This window comes from Strigops habroptila, chromosome 13 (assembly GCF_004027225.2).
Source record: "Strigops habroptila isolate Jane chromosome 13, bStrHab1.2.pri, whole genome shotgun sequence".
NCBI lineage: Eukaryota > Metazoa > Chordata > Aves > Psittaciformes > Psittacidae > Strigops > Strigops habroptila.
Genome location: NC_044289.2, coordinates 14,137,757 through 14,151,436, shown reverse-complemented (window position 1 = coordinate 14,151,436; position 13,680 = coordinate 14,137,757). Strand labels below are relative to the sequence as shown.

Here is a 13,680-nt window from a genome sequence, read left to right as displayed (position 1 = left end):
GAACAAAACCAATATGGTTTAAAGAGGCTCCTTTGAAATACAAGTTACTGCACTCAGTCCAAACAGTACAAACCAGTGCAGTGATCAGCCTGGCTGGCCTAAGAAGTACAACTGACCTCTGTGTTCCCAGACTCAGAAAAGTGTTCAAAATCTGTACAGCTCATACAAAAACATGGAGTAGCTGTGGTTTGGGCTAGTTCCATGAAGACCTGTGCTGGCACACAGGGAGGCAGGATGAGGAAGCCAGAGCTGCTGCTCCTCTTTGCTTGTTTTCAGAATAAAGAGACACTCAGTCTTCAGAGATGTTAATTTATCTCTTTTCACAGTCAGTGAGTTTGCTTATGGCAATGAAAGGAAAACAAACAGTCAAACATCTTCAAGGTCTAGTGCATAAATGTACCAAGGCAGCTGCAGTCTGTGTCGCAGGGCTGTACGCCGCAGCGGGGCTGCATTATGGTCTCTGTTGCAGACAGGATTCAGCAGCAGCTCAAGTCTCTGCTCATGTCTCCCTGCAAACATGGGCTTGGGCAGCAGTGGAGCGATGGCCGAAGAAGACAAGGGATGGGGACCCACAGGAGTGAGAGTGGCTGTAGAGCAAGAGCTGAGGTTGGGCCCCTGCCTTGCAGAAGAGAATGATTTGGGAGGTAGCAGAAGGACTGATAAAGGTTTAAGGATAGATTTGAGAGTCAAGTGTATAAGGGGACACATTGGGCAATTGCATAGGGCTGTGCTTTGTTGAAAGGAAAGGACATATCTCAAATCTTCACCTTTTCTACATAAAGTTATTGCTGGTGTGAAGTGCAGCGTCTCAAGGGGAGCAGAGCAGCACCCCATGGCAAGGATATGAAACTGCAGAGCTGCCCTGCCACACCGGAGAAGGAGGAGAAGGGAGCCACATGCATTTGCTCCATTAGCACATCAGAAATAGCAGGTGTGATTAGGAGTGCTAAGGATGTGGTTGTGTCCCTGAAGAGTCAGCGCCACTGTGGGATCACAGGGTTTGGCAGGATAAAGATGGGAACTGACAGCTCAAACCGGTTGCAAAGTCATTACTGGCATTTGGGGAGAAGCTTGGGTAATGCAGGTCACTGGCATCCTCTGCTGTGCACTATATCAGCGCTAATAACATCATAACGTTTTTCATACAGAGGAAATATCATTTCTTTTCATATGGTATTATTAGTTCCACAGTTTAAAGTTGAAATAAAGTCTTACCTTCTGCTTCTGACGTGCCTCCTTGTAAAATCTGAGGGGAGAAAATAGGACCCACCACCTACCTCTCTTTCTTAGCCAGGTTATTCCACCTTGGACGTGGTTAAGAAGGATGCTATCCCTCCATAGGATTCAGTGATGAGAAACTGGAATAAAACTGGGACATGAACCAGAATATAACTGTAGAATAATGAATAATTCTGCTATTCCAAACCCATGAAACACAAAGAGAACTGTTTTAGCATATGAAAGACTCCAGGAAAATGTACGCAGCAGCACTGTTAACATTTGCAGAGTTCCCAGCTCAGAACTGATTCCCAGGACTTGACTGAACAAGCTGACATCAGAAGAGTGAGGAAGCAAGACTGGGATACAGCAGGGGCTCTAAAACTGTCTTGAAAAGACCCAGAGCAAAGTAACTGGGAATGCAAAATTCAGAGACCCCAAAGGCATTGCAGAAAGCAGATAGAGGTGCTGATCTTTTCTGTTTTACTTGGAAAGGAGGGATCATATTCTTATCACAGTGTTTCATCCCCACCAGTACAGTTCCATTGGCCATGAATGGAAGAAGACCAAAAGCACAGAAACCTGACTGTAATAACCTCACTTACCACCATTTTCCTGTTCTTTCCTACATCCTCTATCCTCTGGTTCCCTAATGCTCCCTTTGTCTGGGATATCTTCCTGGCCATAGGGTATGCAGGGTATTTTCCCTGCAGCTGGCTGGTAGGATGGTCCGTGTAATCCCCATTTTCCCCCGCATTTTCAGGCCTGTTTTTCACCATATCCTCTCATTCTCCAGTGAGCTGATCTGCATAGCTTTTATCACCTCCCTGTTGGATGAGTTTCTCTGCAGACATTTTTCAAGAGACTGTACTCAAGGAAATACATACATAGAAAAATGCATGTGTGAGATTTAAGATTCACACACAAGACTAAGGAAAATCCCTCTATAACAGCCCCACCTGCCTTGATAACGCCTGCGGGCTCTCCCCTACTGGAGTGATGTCCATTTATGACACCATTTATGACATTTATTATACCCACCCAGGATGGGTTTTTTTGTTTCCAGCCCTTTAAATCTGGTCAAACCAAGCTGAAGAACCCTGGAGAAAGACTTCCCAGAGCAGCTTGTAGGCAGTGTTGCTGGTTAGTTTCTGTGCTTCTTCTATGTTACTCTTGAGACCCATTTAGTACCTTAAAATGATGCTTGTAGCAAAGAAAAGAATCTATCTGAAATGTTCTCAGCCTGTGCCAGAATCCAGCTGAACCAGGTGGGTCAAACTGCAGAAGGGAGAAAAAACCCCAACTTTATCCCAATTTAAGGACTGGAGAAAAGAAGTTTTAAAGAAATTGAAGATACGCTGTCACATTATACACTGCGTGCAAAAGAAACTCTCTATGACACAGATTACTTAAAGGCAGTGGTAAGAATGAGCAAATCAGGACAGAGGATTCAAATAGGGACTGAACATAAGGGAAGATGAACAGGTATTAGTCTGCAAAGGTGAAGAAACGGTAAGAACTTGTGGGAGTTCACAAGGACATGTTAAATTTGTGCTCTGAGGTTCATTTGGGTTTACCCAGGAAACAGGTTTAAGCCTAGAAAAACTAATCTCCAAACTTCCATTTGTAGCAGTTAAAGCTTGGAGAACAAAGTCCCTACTAAGGAAAGATCTGCAGAAGAGTTTTTTAACCACATTGCTAATGAATAACACTGTTCTTAACTACAGTTTGCATTAGAAGTGACAAATTGGGCCAGAAAAGCACAGAGTGTGTTAAAGAACAGCACAAGAGGGAAAACAACAGGTTGTGCTCAGCAAAAAGTGTGGGATATTAGTATTCACAATTGGTTTCTGTACTCACTGACAGAGGAGGAAATTGCAGTTTGGGTTGGGCAGGGTCCTGCACCTCCACCTTTAGGGCTGCTGCGTTCCTCCAGCTGTGAAATCTTTTCTTCTTGCTGTTTAATAGTACCCAACGTTCATTGCTGGATTAGGACACTCTCAGTGCCTAAAATCTGTCTGCAGAAATGCTCCTTGGCTTCAAGGAACTGGGTTACAAAGCACTTACACACAGGCTCTGTGATTGTAGGTGGGCTAAATACCCATGACTTCAAGTAAATAAAACCACTCCTGGGACAAAGTTTAGGAACATAAATGGATAAGTTGCTTGTGCTAATCACTAGCCCTTCTGGGACCCAATTTTGTTAAAATCTGACATGAATGCTGTATCTGAAATAATCAGACAAAAGCAAAGCAAATCTCACTTGAAATTCTACCAAATAGATGAAATCCCAAGGCAGGCGGTGAGATGATGTTCATAACTCTCAAAAGCAGTTGATAAAGAAAAATAAAGGAGCCCTTTACTAGATTTGAAGAGGCAGAACAGCAAGTTCAGAACTGGGAATTTGGCTGCACTGATTTAAGTCGGAAAGAAAGCAGAATTACCTGTGAAACACAGATACTCCACATTGCACTGCTTACCTCCCCCAGTTTGTGAGGGAGGTGTTTCGTGGGAACAGGTTTAGGTTCTGCTGTGCAGGGTACCCCTTTTACCCCCTCGCTTTTCCTTCCCACTGCTTTGCATCTGCCTTTTATCACAGCTATTGGGTTTTGTATTCAGTGCTAAATTCAGAACTATTCTGAATGCAGCTTAATGCAGGTTTGGTAGGTTTATTTTCAGAATGCTTTCATTTTTCAGAGAATAGAGAAAACACGTCTATAAATGACCTGTATAAATGGAAACATCTAGAACTCCAGAACAAATATGCAGGGTGTCTACCCCAGCAACTGCATCTCTTCCAAACACCATGTTCCCAATGTGCTGTATACTTCAGCTCCTCTGACGTCTCCTTTTTGTTCTGGCTGGAGCTTTGTTTGCAGCAACACCTCCCCTAAGCTAGAAAGAATTCTTTTATATGCCAAGGCAAATCTGGGGAGCTCCAAACTGAACAGAAATGTTACTTCTATCCGAGTGGTATTTTTATGCATTTTCCTATACTTCCCAAAGGGAATTATGTCATACTGAAACCGTTAATTCTTGGGAGTGTCTAGAGAATGAACATACATTAACCCAAGGACTACTTTAAATACTTACAGGATGCAGTGATCATATTTTTATGTGGCTTCACTGTAGGACAACTCCCATACAAATCTGATATGGTCAAATGTTCCTTTAGCAAAGTTTCTTAATTCTATAGGATTTTTCCATAATAATAAGAAGAAATAATATCTGGATTCCTTATCTAAACAATCTAATTTTCTTAAGGTAGTCCTCCTTCTCTTTGGCATTTATGTGACAATCTACTTTCTAAATGTGGATGTATTTGCTGTTAAGTTATAACCATATGAATACTCAGCCGTGAGTCTGCATGGAGCTACAGCAACTGCACGTCCAAACTAAGTGCACAATGCTCCAATTTTTGCTTCTTAACATCTTTGAAAAATCTGTACTTTTGGCTTCATTCTGCTTTTGCAAACAATGAAATACTTTGTTGCTCCAGGTTTAAATCAGTTGTTTCTGAAGCAGGGGCAGTTTACAAGCAGTGTAACTGAGCACAGCCAAAAGTAGGGATTGCGAAGGAGGAGGTACATTTATATCGGTATCCGTGTGGTTTGTTGTAGATACATATTAGACTGTGGCTCAGACAAGGGAAGAGGTGTAACATGGCAATTACCTCCGTGTCATATAGATGAAAGTCAGGCTCAGAGCTATTCAATATTCCACCTGATGAAATGTAAAGCAGCTGCTCAGAGCGCAGGAGGGTGAGATAGAAAAGGGCAGTAGGTTAATCTCCAGCTCCTCTCAACACACGACTGTGCTCTGTCTGATCTGAGGCTTTGCTTGACGGTTACCAAGCCCCAGAGAATGAGGCTAAACTGTATTTGTCACATCACAGGAAGGTTATCACGCTGTCTGCAGCTCTTGTGTACATAACACCCCTGCAAGGAAGCCATCAGTGTTTTGCCAGTAGCAGAATCAGTCAAAATGATGCTAGACTTGTTACCTTGACAATCAATAGAAAATGCAGTTTTGCTCCAGTGGATTTGCATCTTTGGGCACGAGGTGCTGTTTTGCTCTGTGCTCTACTGGGGACCCAGAGTAACAGGTGACCAAAAGAAACCACAAGCAGACAAATGGGCACAAATTATCTGTTATTTCTGAGCATTTCAATACATTATTTCTTATTGCCTTACAAGTCTGTCAGCCTCTGACTGTGTCTTTGTCTTGCTGTGGGATGTGCAATGTGAGTTTGAACACTGCAGTTGTCCAGTGCTGAAAAACGGATCGATGACTCTTCTGAACACAGGCTGGTTTGGTAGCTTTAGTGTTTGATTGACTTGTCCATATAGAAATGATGGGACGTTAATAAAACACAAACAACACATCTGGTGTTCAGGTTCCTGCTTCTCTTGGAGTGCATGGAGCTTTCACCCAGAGGTTTCCAGGGCAAAGCAATGTCTTCAGCTGCCTCCACACCAGCCATCAGGGGATGAAATCTGTGTGTGGAAAGGATATGAGGCCACTGAGCAAGCGAATAAATCAGTGTCAAGTACTGAGCAGAAATGGCATAGAATTGATTCCTTTCCCTTGTAAATCTTCAGTTCAATGCCAGTGATTTTCTTCATTGCCCAGGACTTTGTACAATTGACCCTCCACGAAATATATGTGTAGGAACTGAGATATTGCTTCTCTCTATCCACCATGGAAACATTGCTGCGGGTATTCAGAATTGAAGATACCTCCACGATCACTCCACCTGCTGACTGCTGCTGCAATTATGTGTTAATCTATGAAGGATGGCTGAGGAACAGCCAATTGAACTGGCTTTTATCCCTATGAATTGCATGTGAATCATCCTGACTGCTTTGGAAAGGAGGCTTTTACAGGACTGACAGTGCCTGAAGGATCAGCAAAGGACTCTGCCTAGCTAAAGAGAAGTTACCAGCTACAAAACAGTAACTTTTGTACCAAGATAGTCAGGACTTACCTCTCCTTTCTGCTCCATAACATCCAGAAATATCACAACCCCCTGGATATCCAGACTGCCCAGGCTGCCCTCTAACACCGGGAAAACCTTGAGGACCAACATTCCCAGGGTAACCCTTCGGACCTGGTTTCCCCAGCACAACTTCTCCTGGTGGGCCTGAAGAAGGAGAAGCACTGTGAGCTGTAGCACATCTACTTTAGCTGCTTCCATGTAAAACCTCTTCTGTGTTTTCTCCGTCCTACATGGTGGTTGATTTTCTGAGTATCGATTCCTCATTTTGTTAGAAAAACAGGTGGAAAACCTCTTCTGAATCCCAGTAACTAAAGGGCTTATTCTTGATCTTAAGAGTGCCCAGCTTGGCTAAAAATGGAGCCTGGCTGTGAGAATCCAATGTCCACTTGTGTGTTAATGCAGAAAATCACCTTAACCCCAGGATCCATCCCAAAGTCATTGTTTTTCATGTGTTTACACATAAATGTGTTTTCAGCTAGACAAAATTAAATACAGAAGATCATATTTGACCACATTCTCTTGGTAGTGCCTGGTTTGATACCAGTGGCAAATCTCCCACTGATTCCACGTAACAGGGATCAGGATGGAGGAGTACACCAAATCCTAGCAGATTACTCAAAACCCCTTTCACAAGCTGGATTTTCAGAGTTCCTTTTCCCTGAGCATCTGGTCTTGCATACCAAAAAGGGAGCAGAATTAAAACTCCTTGGATGTCTCTCAGACCTTTAAAATACATGATTACCTGGGAATGGGTACCCAAGGGAAGAACTACCTGGAGCAGTGTTGCAACTCAGCAGAGAGGAACCATCCAGGATGATGTCAACAGTGCTGGGGTAGGAAGGTCAGTCTGCCCCACCACAGTGGTCCTATAGCTGAATGACGCTTTGAATCTGACAGCTGGTGAGCTCCGGATGGCCCCACTTGGTCAAGTACCCACTTGGTACTTGACTGTACTTGGTCAGTACAAAGAGGTTGTATTCACTCTACCTGTTCTGCCTCTGGGTCCTTGGATCCCTTCTTCACTGGCTCCAGACATCCCTTTTTCTCCTTTGGGCCCTGGGGCACCTAGTCACAGATAAAAGGTAAGTGTCACTTCACTGTATTCTGCATTTCACCCTGAATTAATGCTCCTGCAGGCTCCCCACCAGGCTCTTTGGTATTGAAGTAGAGTCACAGCCCTTGGCAACACAGAGAAATATCCATTTCCTTTAATTCTGTTTGGACTACTCTCTCTTCCAGAGTAGCTATTTGCCTGTGACCAACAAGGCTCCAGCTAGCACTGATTTGCAGCCTGATATGGGTGAAAATGGAGGTTTTGGCCAGAGAAATTCACAGCACCGGTGTTTGTGCACTGGCCTGAGGGTGAGGTCCATTGCCAGGTTCTTCACATGGGTCAGACAAATCAAAAAGCTGTCTTTTCAACTGTGTGCTGGGAAGTCAGGATTGCTGGTTTTGCATGAAATTGCTCCTAAAACCAACACATTTCAGAGAAATGGGTGCATTTTAACAAAATACTATTTTTCTTATTGTAAGATGGAAATATTTTGACCAGCTATGTCCTTAAGATTGTTTTTCAGTGAGATCTGTCTTCTCCCATCTCCTTGCTCAACAGGCTGGAAACATCTGCAGGTTGTTACTTCCCTTTTCTCTTCAGTGATGTTTTCATAAGCTCTACAGATACCAGTTAAATTGAATAGTGCCAAAGTAAGGAGTTAAACAGGAGGCTTGTAGTTACTCAGAGGTGTCAGGACACTGCTGAAACCAACGTCTTTCATTTTATTTTGACAATTACTGGAGCTGCTGACAAACATTGTCTGCAAATCTAAGCAAAACTTATTCCCACCATTCACTCATTCATGTGCAACAACTGATGCCACTTCCTGAGATTACATTAATCTATTTCTTTAGTCATGTGTGAAGCTTTTGTTGTTGGAACTACTGCTCCAGAAACCTACTTCCATTTTCAATATCACTTCAGTTGCCTTATTCATTCCATCAGTGATTTCTAAGACTCATCGTTTCTGCCCAGAGGTGGTCTCTTCTACTACCATATGTTCATCCAAATGGCTGTTTCTTTTGCCTTTCAGTAGGGAAAACCTCCTGCCCTCTAAAATGAAACTCTCCATCCCCCCAAACCTACACATGGTAGCAAGCCGGCCTTTCTCAAAGCAGAGCTTGCAGAAAGAGTGGGCTGCCTCTGTCTTCTCCTTGCTCTTTGACCTATCTATCTAACTTGGGTTTCTCTTCCTAGAAAAGAGAAGTCCAAAAAGAAAATAGCAAAGAGATGAGATAATCGCATGGATTATTTTTACACTACTGTTTGAGATTTAGAACCAAAGATATAGCCAAAAATGCTAACAAATGCTTCTGTCCATACCTCTTTCTCCAGGATACCCATCTTTGCCTGGCTGTCCAGGGATGCCACTTTCTCCTCTTTCTCCATTGCTCCCAGGGGGACCTGGAGGACCTGGTGGTCCTGGTTCTCCTGGTTTTAACCTTTCTTCCCAAATAGGAACTGGCTTCCTGGCATGTTCATGAATGAATGAGTCAAATTTCAACACATGAGCTGAGAAGGCAAGACAGAAAATGAATGTTTTCTTGGCTGGGAGATTCAGAAGAGAGACAGAAAGGTTGTCAAAGAATGTTGTCTAAAAAGGTACTTTAAAATAAACAGCTAGTGCTAAAAAGCTGTCAGTCCAAACTGAGAAAGCCAGAAGCTGAAGAGGAAGATGGGCAGCTGAGTCATGACTTTGCTGCCTAACCTTGGGCAAACCACCGCTTCTCCTCATGCATCACAGCACAGGAGCTTTACCAAAAATGCTTCATCTCAAGAGGAACCAGCACACAAATCACCAACAGGACAACTTCCTTCGAATGAGTTTCAAGTTTTTCCATTTAATAAATAAAGGGATCCTCACAAAGTGTTTTCCAAAGAAGGTCTCTGCATTAACGCCACCCAATTAAACCAGCATAGCCCTGGGAGCCTGTGATGGGACATTTGCTACGTGCGGTGCTCAGGATGGCACATGGATGAAGGAGCACAGGATGGAGAAGCTCCCAAAGTCAATATAGCTTCATGCTGTCTCCCCTTTGGTTTTGTTCACTGCTGGAGAGGTGTGAATGCACTCAGAAGATGGTCTGGTTATACTCACTTTGGATCATCCGCTCACAAGCCTGACTCACGAGCTGGTAAATTGTGGCCAAGGACTGTGGTTCACCCTAAAGCAAAACATTGTTTTTAATTAAAACAGAAAAGGAAGCATTAATATTTTCAAACAAGGATCGAGATCACCATGCACGAATGCTTTCTGTCCATTCTTTCTCTCAGCTGGAGTTTCAGAGCTATTAATTACTGTGAAATGCAGCTTTATTTATTTAACATGAAGCTGGGAAGCTGTAAAATTGAAATTGGGAAACGTCAATAATTGCTTTTCTCCTGCACATCAAACAGCCCAAATTGACTCTCAATGGTTACCGAAGCTACCAAACAAGGGGGAGCAAATTTCACTCTCAAGTTTCATCAAAAGAAGATGCTAAGTCTATAACTCCATGCTCTGTGATATGGAAACCGTTTAATGTGATCAGATATTACAACATCCTATCTTTGTCTAAATCTTTTATGAATATTGATTCTTACTGAATTCTGAATAAATCATATATAAGGGGTTTAGAAAGTTTTAGTGATGTATGGAAAAGTGATAAATACGCAAAAAGCTGCTTAAAAATAAACTATATAATAAACTGTGAAAATTCACAATCTACACACTGCATGCTTCCAAAACCATCTACAAAATACACAACCATGGCTGGATCACTGAGCAGATTACTGAGGCTTAAACCATAAACTCAACACATCATCCAAAGAGGGGAAAAAGGAAAGTTCCACTGGGAAAAAAAAAAAAAAAAAGAATGGAAAAGGAAAAGCTGGTGGGAATGGAAGGAGAATATTGTGAAAAATTACAGTGCTGAGGCATTCCCTTGAGACAGAAGAGCCTCACCCCTGTCTGAAGCCTAATTCATGTAAGTCAATCTCGGCAATGAGACTCAGACTCCTGGAAAGACACAGGGTTTCTTTTTAACCAGAGGTCAGGATGAGAAAACCTTTTTCCCACAATAAAATAACCTTCAAAGGCAGTGTGGATTTCCTGAGCTCAAAGGCTCTGTGCTAGGGCACAGCAGAGGGTTATTACAGATGAGTCCCCTCTTATGCAATACAGAACAGCTCAGTGAAGCCAAGTGGTTTTGTTTTCCCCTCTCAGCAAAGGATGGGTTTTCAGTTGGCATTTCTTCTTCATGACTACAGCTGATACTAATGAGCTCCTGACTGCTGCAGGGTTATTTCTATCCCTGCACAGCCTGTGCAGGTGAATGAAAGGGCAACAAGCCATAGGTACATGAAGTTGTTCAACACTACAAAGGTTTGGTTTGTATTCGTGAGCATAGCTTGCAAAGCAGGTTACCACATCCACTCATTTGAGTGTAGGACACAGAAACAGTGAAGTCTAGAATGAGAATAACTCACTTTCTCTCCTCTTTCTCCTTTTGGACCAGGCAGCCCCTATGAGGAAAGAAAAGGGAAAAAAATAGCTAGGGAAAGGAAGAGCAGAAGAAAACAACAGCAAATTCAATGGGATGTGGGTTATATTAGTGGGATATGGAGCACAAAGGCTGTTTCACACACTCTTTATCTTTTCCTTCACCTCATGACTGACTAGAAGAGCTTCAAGCTCATAGTAATATTTTAGGCTCTTTTTAAAGAAGAAGAATACTAAAGCAGCAGCTGGAGCAGTGACACAAAGCACCAGACAGGGATGCAGAAATTCCTCAATCTTACAATTTTAGAACAGATTTCCCAACATAGCAGGTGGTTTTTAATACCTGAGAAGAAGAAATAACTGACATTTAGACCTGTAGCTGCCCCTACAAGCCCAGTATTGTCTACTCCAGCTCAGGTCTGACTGTTTTGCTTTATTCTAGATTCTTACAAGAGATGTACCTGGATGTTGGATTTTATGTAGCTTTTGAATCTACAGAAGGCAAACAGGGGTGGGATTTGTTAAATGCCTTATCAAGAGTTAAGCATCATGGCCTTTGCATATCCAGACATGTCCTTAAAAAGGATGAGCATGAATTAAAACTATTCTTTAGATTCTGAGGAAAAGCTGATGTGGAAACAGCTTGTTTCCACTCAATTATTTCATGTCTTGGCCTTCTCTGAGACCTAAAAGCAGAAACTTACTGTTGGTCCAACATCACCTGGAGGTCCCTTCTCTCCACTGCTGCCTCGGGAGCCTGTCACTCCTTGGAAACCCTGCAGACAGGAATTACAAGACACATAAAAGTCTGGTTACATCCTAATTTTCTTCTTCTGTCTGAGGCTGATGTGTCCCTACAGCTCCAGGGGCACCAACAGCTTGAGTTTAGAGGGCTCTAGCAAGGGTGCTGGAGCCTTAAGGATTGTGTCAGTACCTTGTCCAGCCATGAGTCCAATATTAAGAGTATACTGTGTATGAGCCATGTTCACTTCATTTCCTAATGCTGTATCAGTTATGCTCAATCCAGCAAAGCTGAGTTTTGGCATCAAACTGCAATGTGTTTTTCAGCCTACAGGCTTTAGATCCTTCATTGTATATTCATATTTAGACATAGCCTAGAGGATAACTGTTTCCTTCAGTCTTCTAATACCATACTCTTCTGTTCTTTATCCTTTAAGACCTGTGTTTGCTTCTAGTACTTTACAGCAGTAACAGCAGCTTAGAGAGTAGGAAGTGCCTTCTTTGGTCATCTCTTCGTGAAGTTTCTGTTCCCTTTGGAGCCATAAAGGGAAGAAAAAAAGGGCAGAAACCAACCAGTAGAAATACTTCCTTTTGTAAATTCCCAGCTATTACATTTAAGCTCAGTAGAGATTAGCAACTCTCCTGATCACTGAAAATGAAAGATGTTTTGAAGGCAGCACCAGAACAGCTTTTAGAGCCGGCTCTGAAGGCTGCAGTGCTGAGGTTCAACCCTGCCAGCCCCACATCTTCCCGGGATGAGCAAGTCAAAGGTATGAGCTAAATTCAGCCTTAGCTCCTATAAATACCTACCTCAGCACAACCACTGTGGGGTCTAATGCAAAGACAGCAGTGAGCAGTCTCTATATTATGCTATTCAGGCCTTTTAATTCCTTAAAATTCATCAGTAAGAATCAGTGACGATCAGGTCCACCATCCACCACCTAAAACTGAATTTGGTTCAGTTTCCTATGTAAAGTGTACCTGTTTCACAGAACTTGGAAGGGTTGTGGTGCCTTCAAATTAGCAGATGGATGTAAATCAACAGATCTAAAGGTTCTGCTATCCATGGCACAACAGTGTGCAAATACACCGATCTACATATGACCCTGTCAGCAGATACTGGAAATGGTGCGGGAGGAACCTTTCACACTTGCCTGTATCCTTCAGCTCCTGCTGATTTCAGTCTAACAAGCTCATATACCTCAAACTCAACCAACAGCTGAAAACAGTAGCACCAGGAAAGCACAAATAGCGAACCAAGGATCGCTTTGCTGGGTCAAAACTTCCCTAGAACTTGCCAGGAGAAGGCTTTTCTTCTTACACTGATGGTGACAGGGAAAGTAGACATCTGCCCAATGTGCCAGGAATTCCCTATGATACCTTGAGAAGGGGTTTTGCCCTGGATGGCAGCTACTCAGCGGAAACCACAAGCCCCTGCTGAGGAAGAGATTTCGAGATGCATCACTCATGATGAATACTCACCCTTGGTCCAGGAGGTCCTGGAGGCCCGGCTGTGCCTTCTAGTCCCCTCACCCCCTGCAAAGGCAAATCCAGTCATTTATTCACAAGAGGATCCAAATGGACCTAGTAAGCAGTGAGGTGGGTTTTCCATGTATTCCTTTACAACTTATGCACTGAGTGCATTAGGTCTCTGCTTACAGCAGAGGGCACAATTTGGGGCATGCATGCATGAAAACTGAGAGATGAGGTGTTTTACCTTTGCACCTTGAAGACCATCCCTTCCTGGAGCTCCCTGCACACCGGGAATGCCCTGTAAATCAGAATTGCTGGGTGAAGTTGGCATCTAATTATCATGCCCTAATTCATCTTGTAACAAGGGACATAAGAAAAAGATGGAAGAAGAAACAGTTATTCATTAAACAAAGCGAGCACTGTTATCCCACCTTTAATTCCATTCTATTTAGCTTCCTGGTAGGTCTATCTTTCTAGCACCAAATGATTCAGTTTCCCTTGGGAAAGTGTTGTCCAAAAGTGGCAGTTTCCAATCAGACAACAGCAGCAACTCTATGGTTTTTCAATCTTGTTTAAAGTAGTTACTGGAAAAAATGGGGGAATCTTTGAGACAATTAAAAGGAATAGCGTCTACCTGCAGGCCAGGACTTCCAGTGTCTCCTTTCTCTCCTTTAATTCCTGGTGGTCCCTTGGATTAAACCAGAAGCACATAGT

The 13,680-nt window shown here is 42.9% G+C and overlaps 1 protein-coding gene across 1 annotated transcript in view; it reads right to left on the bottom strand.

The window, feature by feature from the left end:
* Positions 1 to 5,348: 5,348 nt before the first annotated feature.
* The window catches only part of COL20A1 (collagen type XX alpha 1 chain), a 48,388-nt gene continuing 40,056 nt past the window's right edge, over positions 5,349 to 13,680 (bottom strand). The window contains exons 31-40 of the mRNA XM_030503429.1: positions 13,601 to 13,654; positions 13,211 to 13,264; positions 12,976 to 13,029; positions 11,457 to 11,528; positions 10,740 to 10,775; positions 9,370 to 9,436; positions 8,595 to 8,783; positions 7,205 to 7,282; positions 6,206 to 6,361; positions 5,349 to 5,714 (exon numbers count right to left, since the gene is read on the bottom strand). Of these exons, the coding sequence (XP_030359289.1) occupies positions 5,701 to 5,714; positions 6,206 to 6,361; positions 7,205 to 7,282; positions 8,595 to 8,783; positions 9,370 to 9,436; positions 10,740 to 10,775; positions 11,457 to 11,528; positions 12,976 to 13,029; positions 13,211 to 13,264; positions 13,601 to 13,654 (774 nt within the window). The 3' untranslated portion in view covers positions 5,349 to 5,700. The remainder of the gene's footprint in view (positions 5,715 to 6,205; positions 6,362 to 7,204; positions 7,283 to 8,594; positions 8,784 to 9,369; positions 9,437 to 10,739; positions 10,776 to 11,456; positions 11,529 to 12,975; positions 13,030 to 13,210; positions 13,265 to 13,600; positions 13,655 to 13,680) is intronic.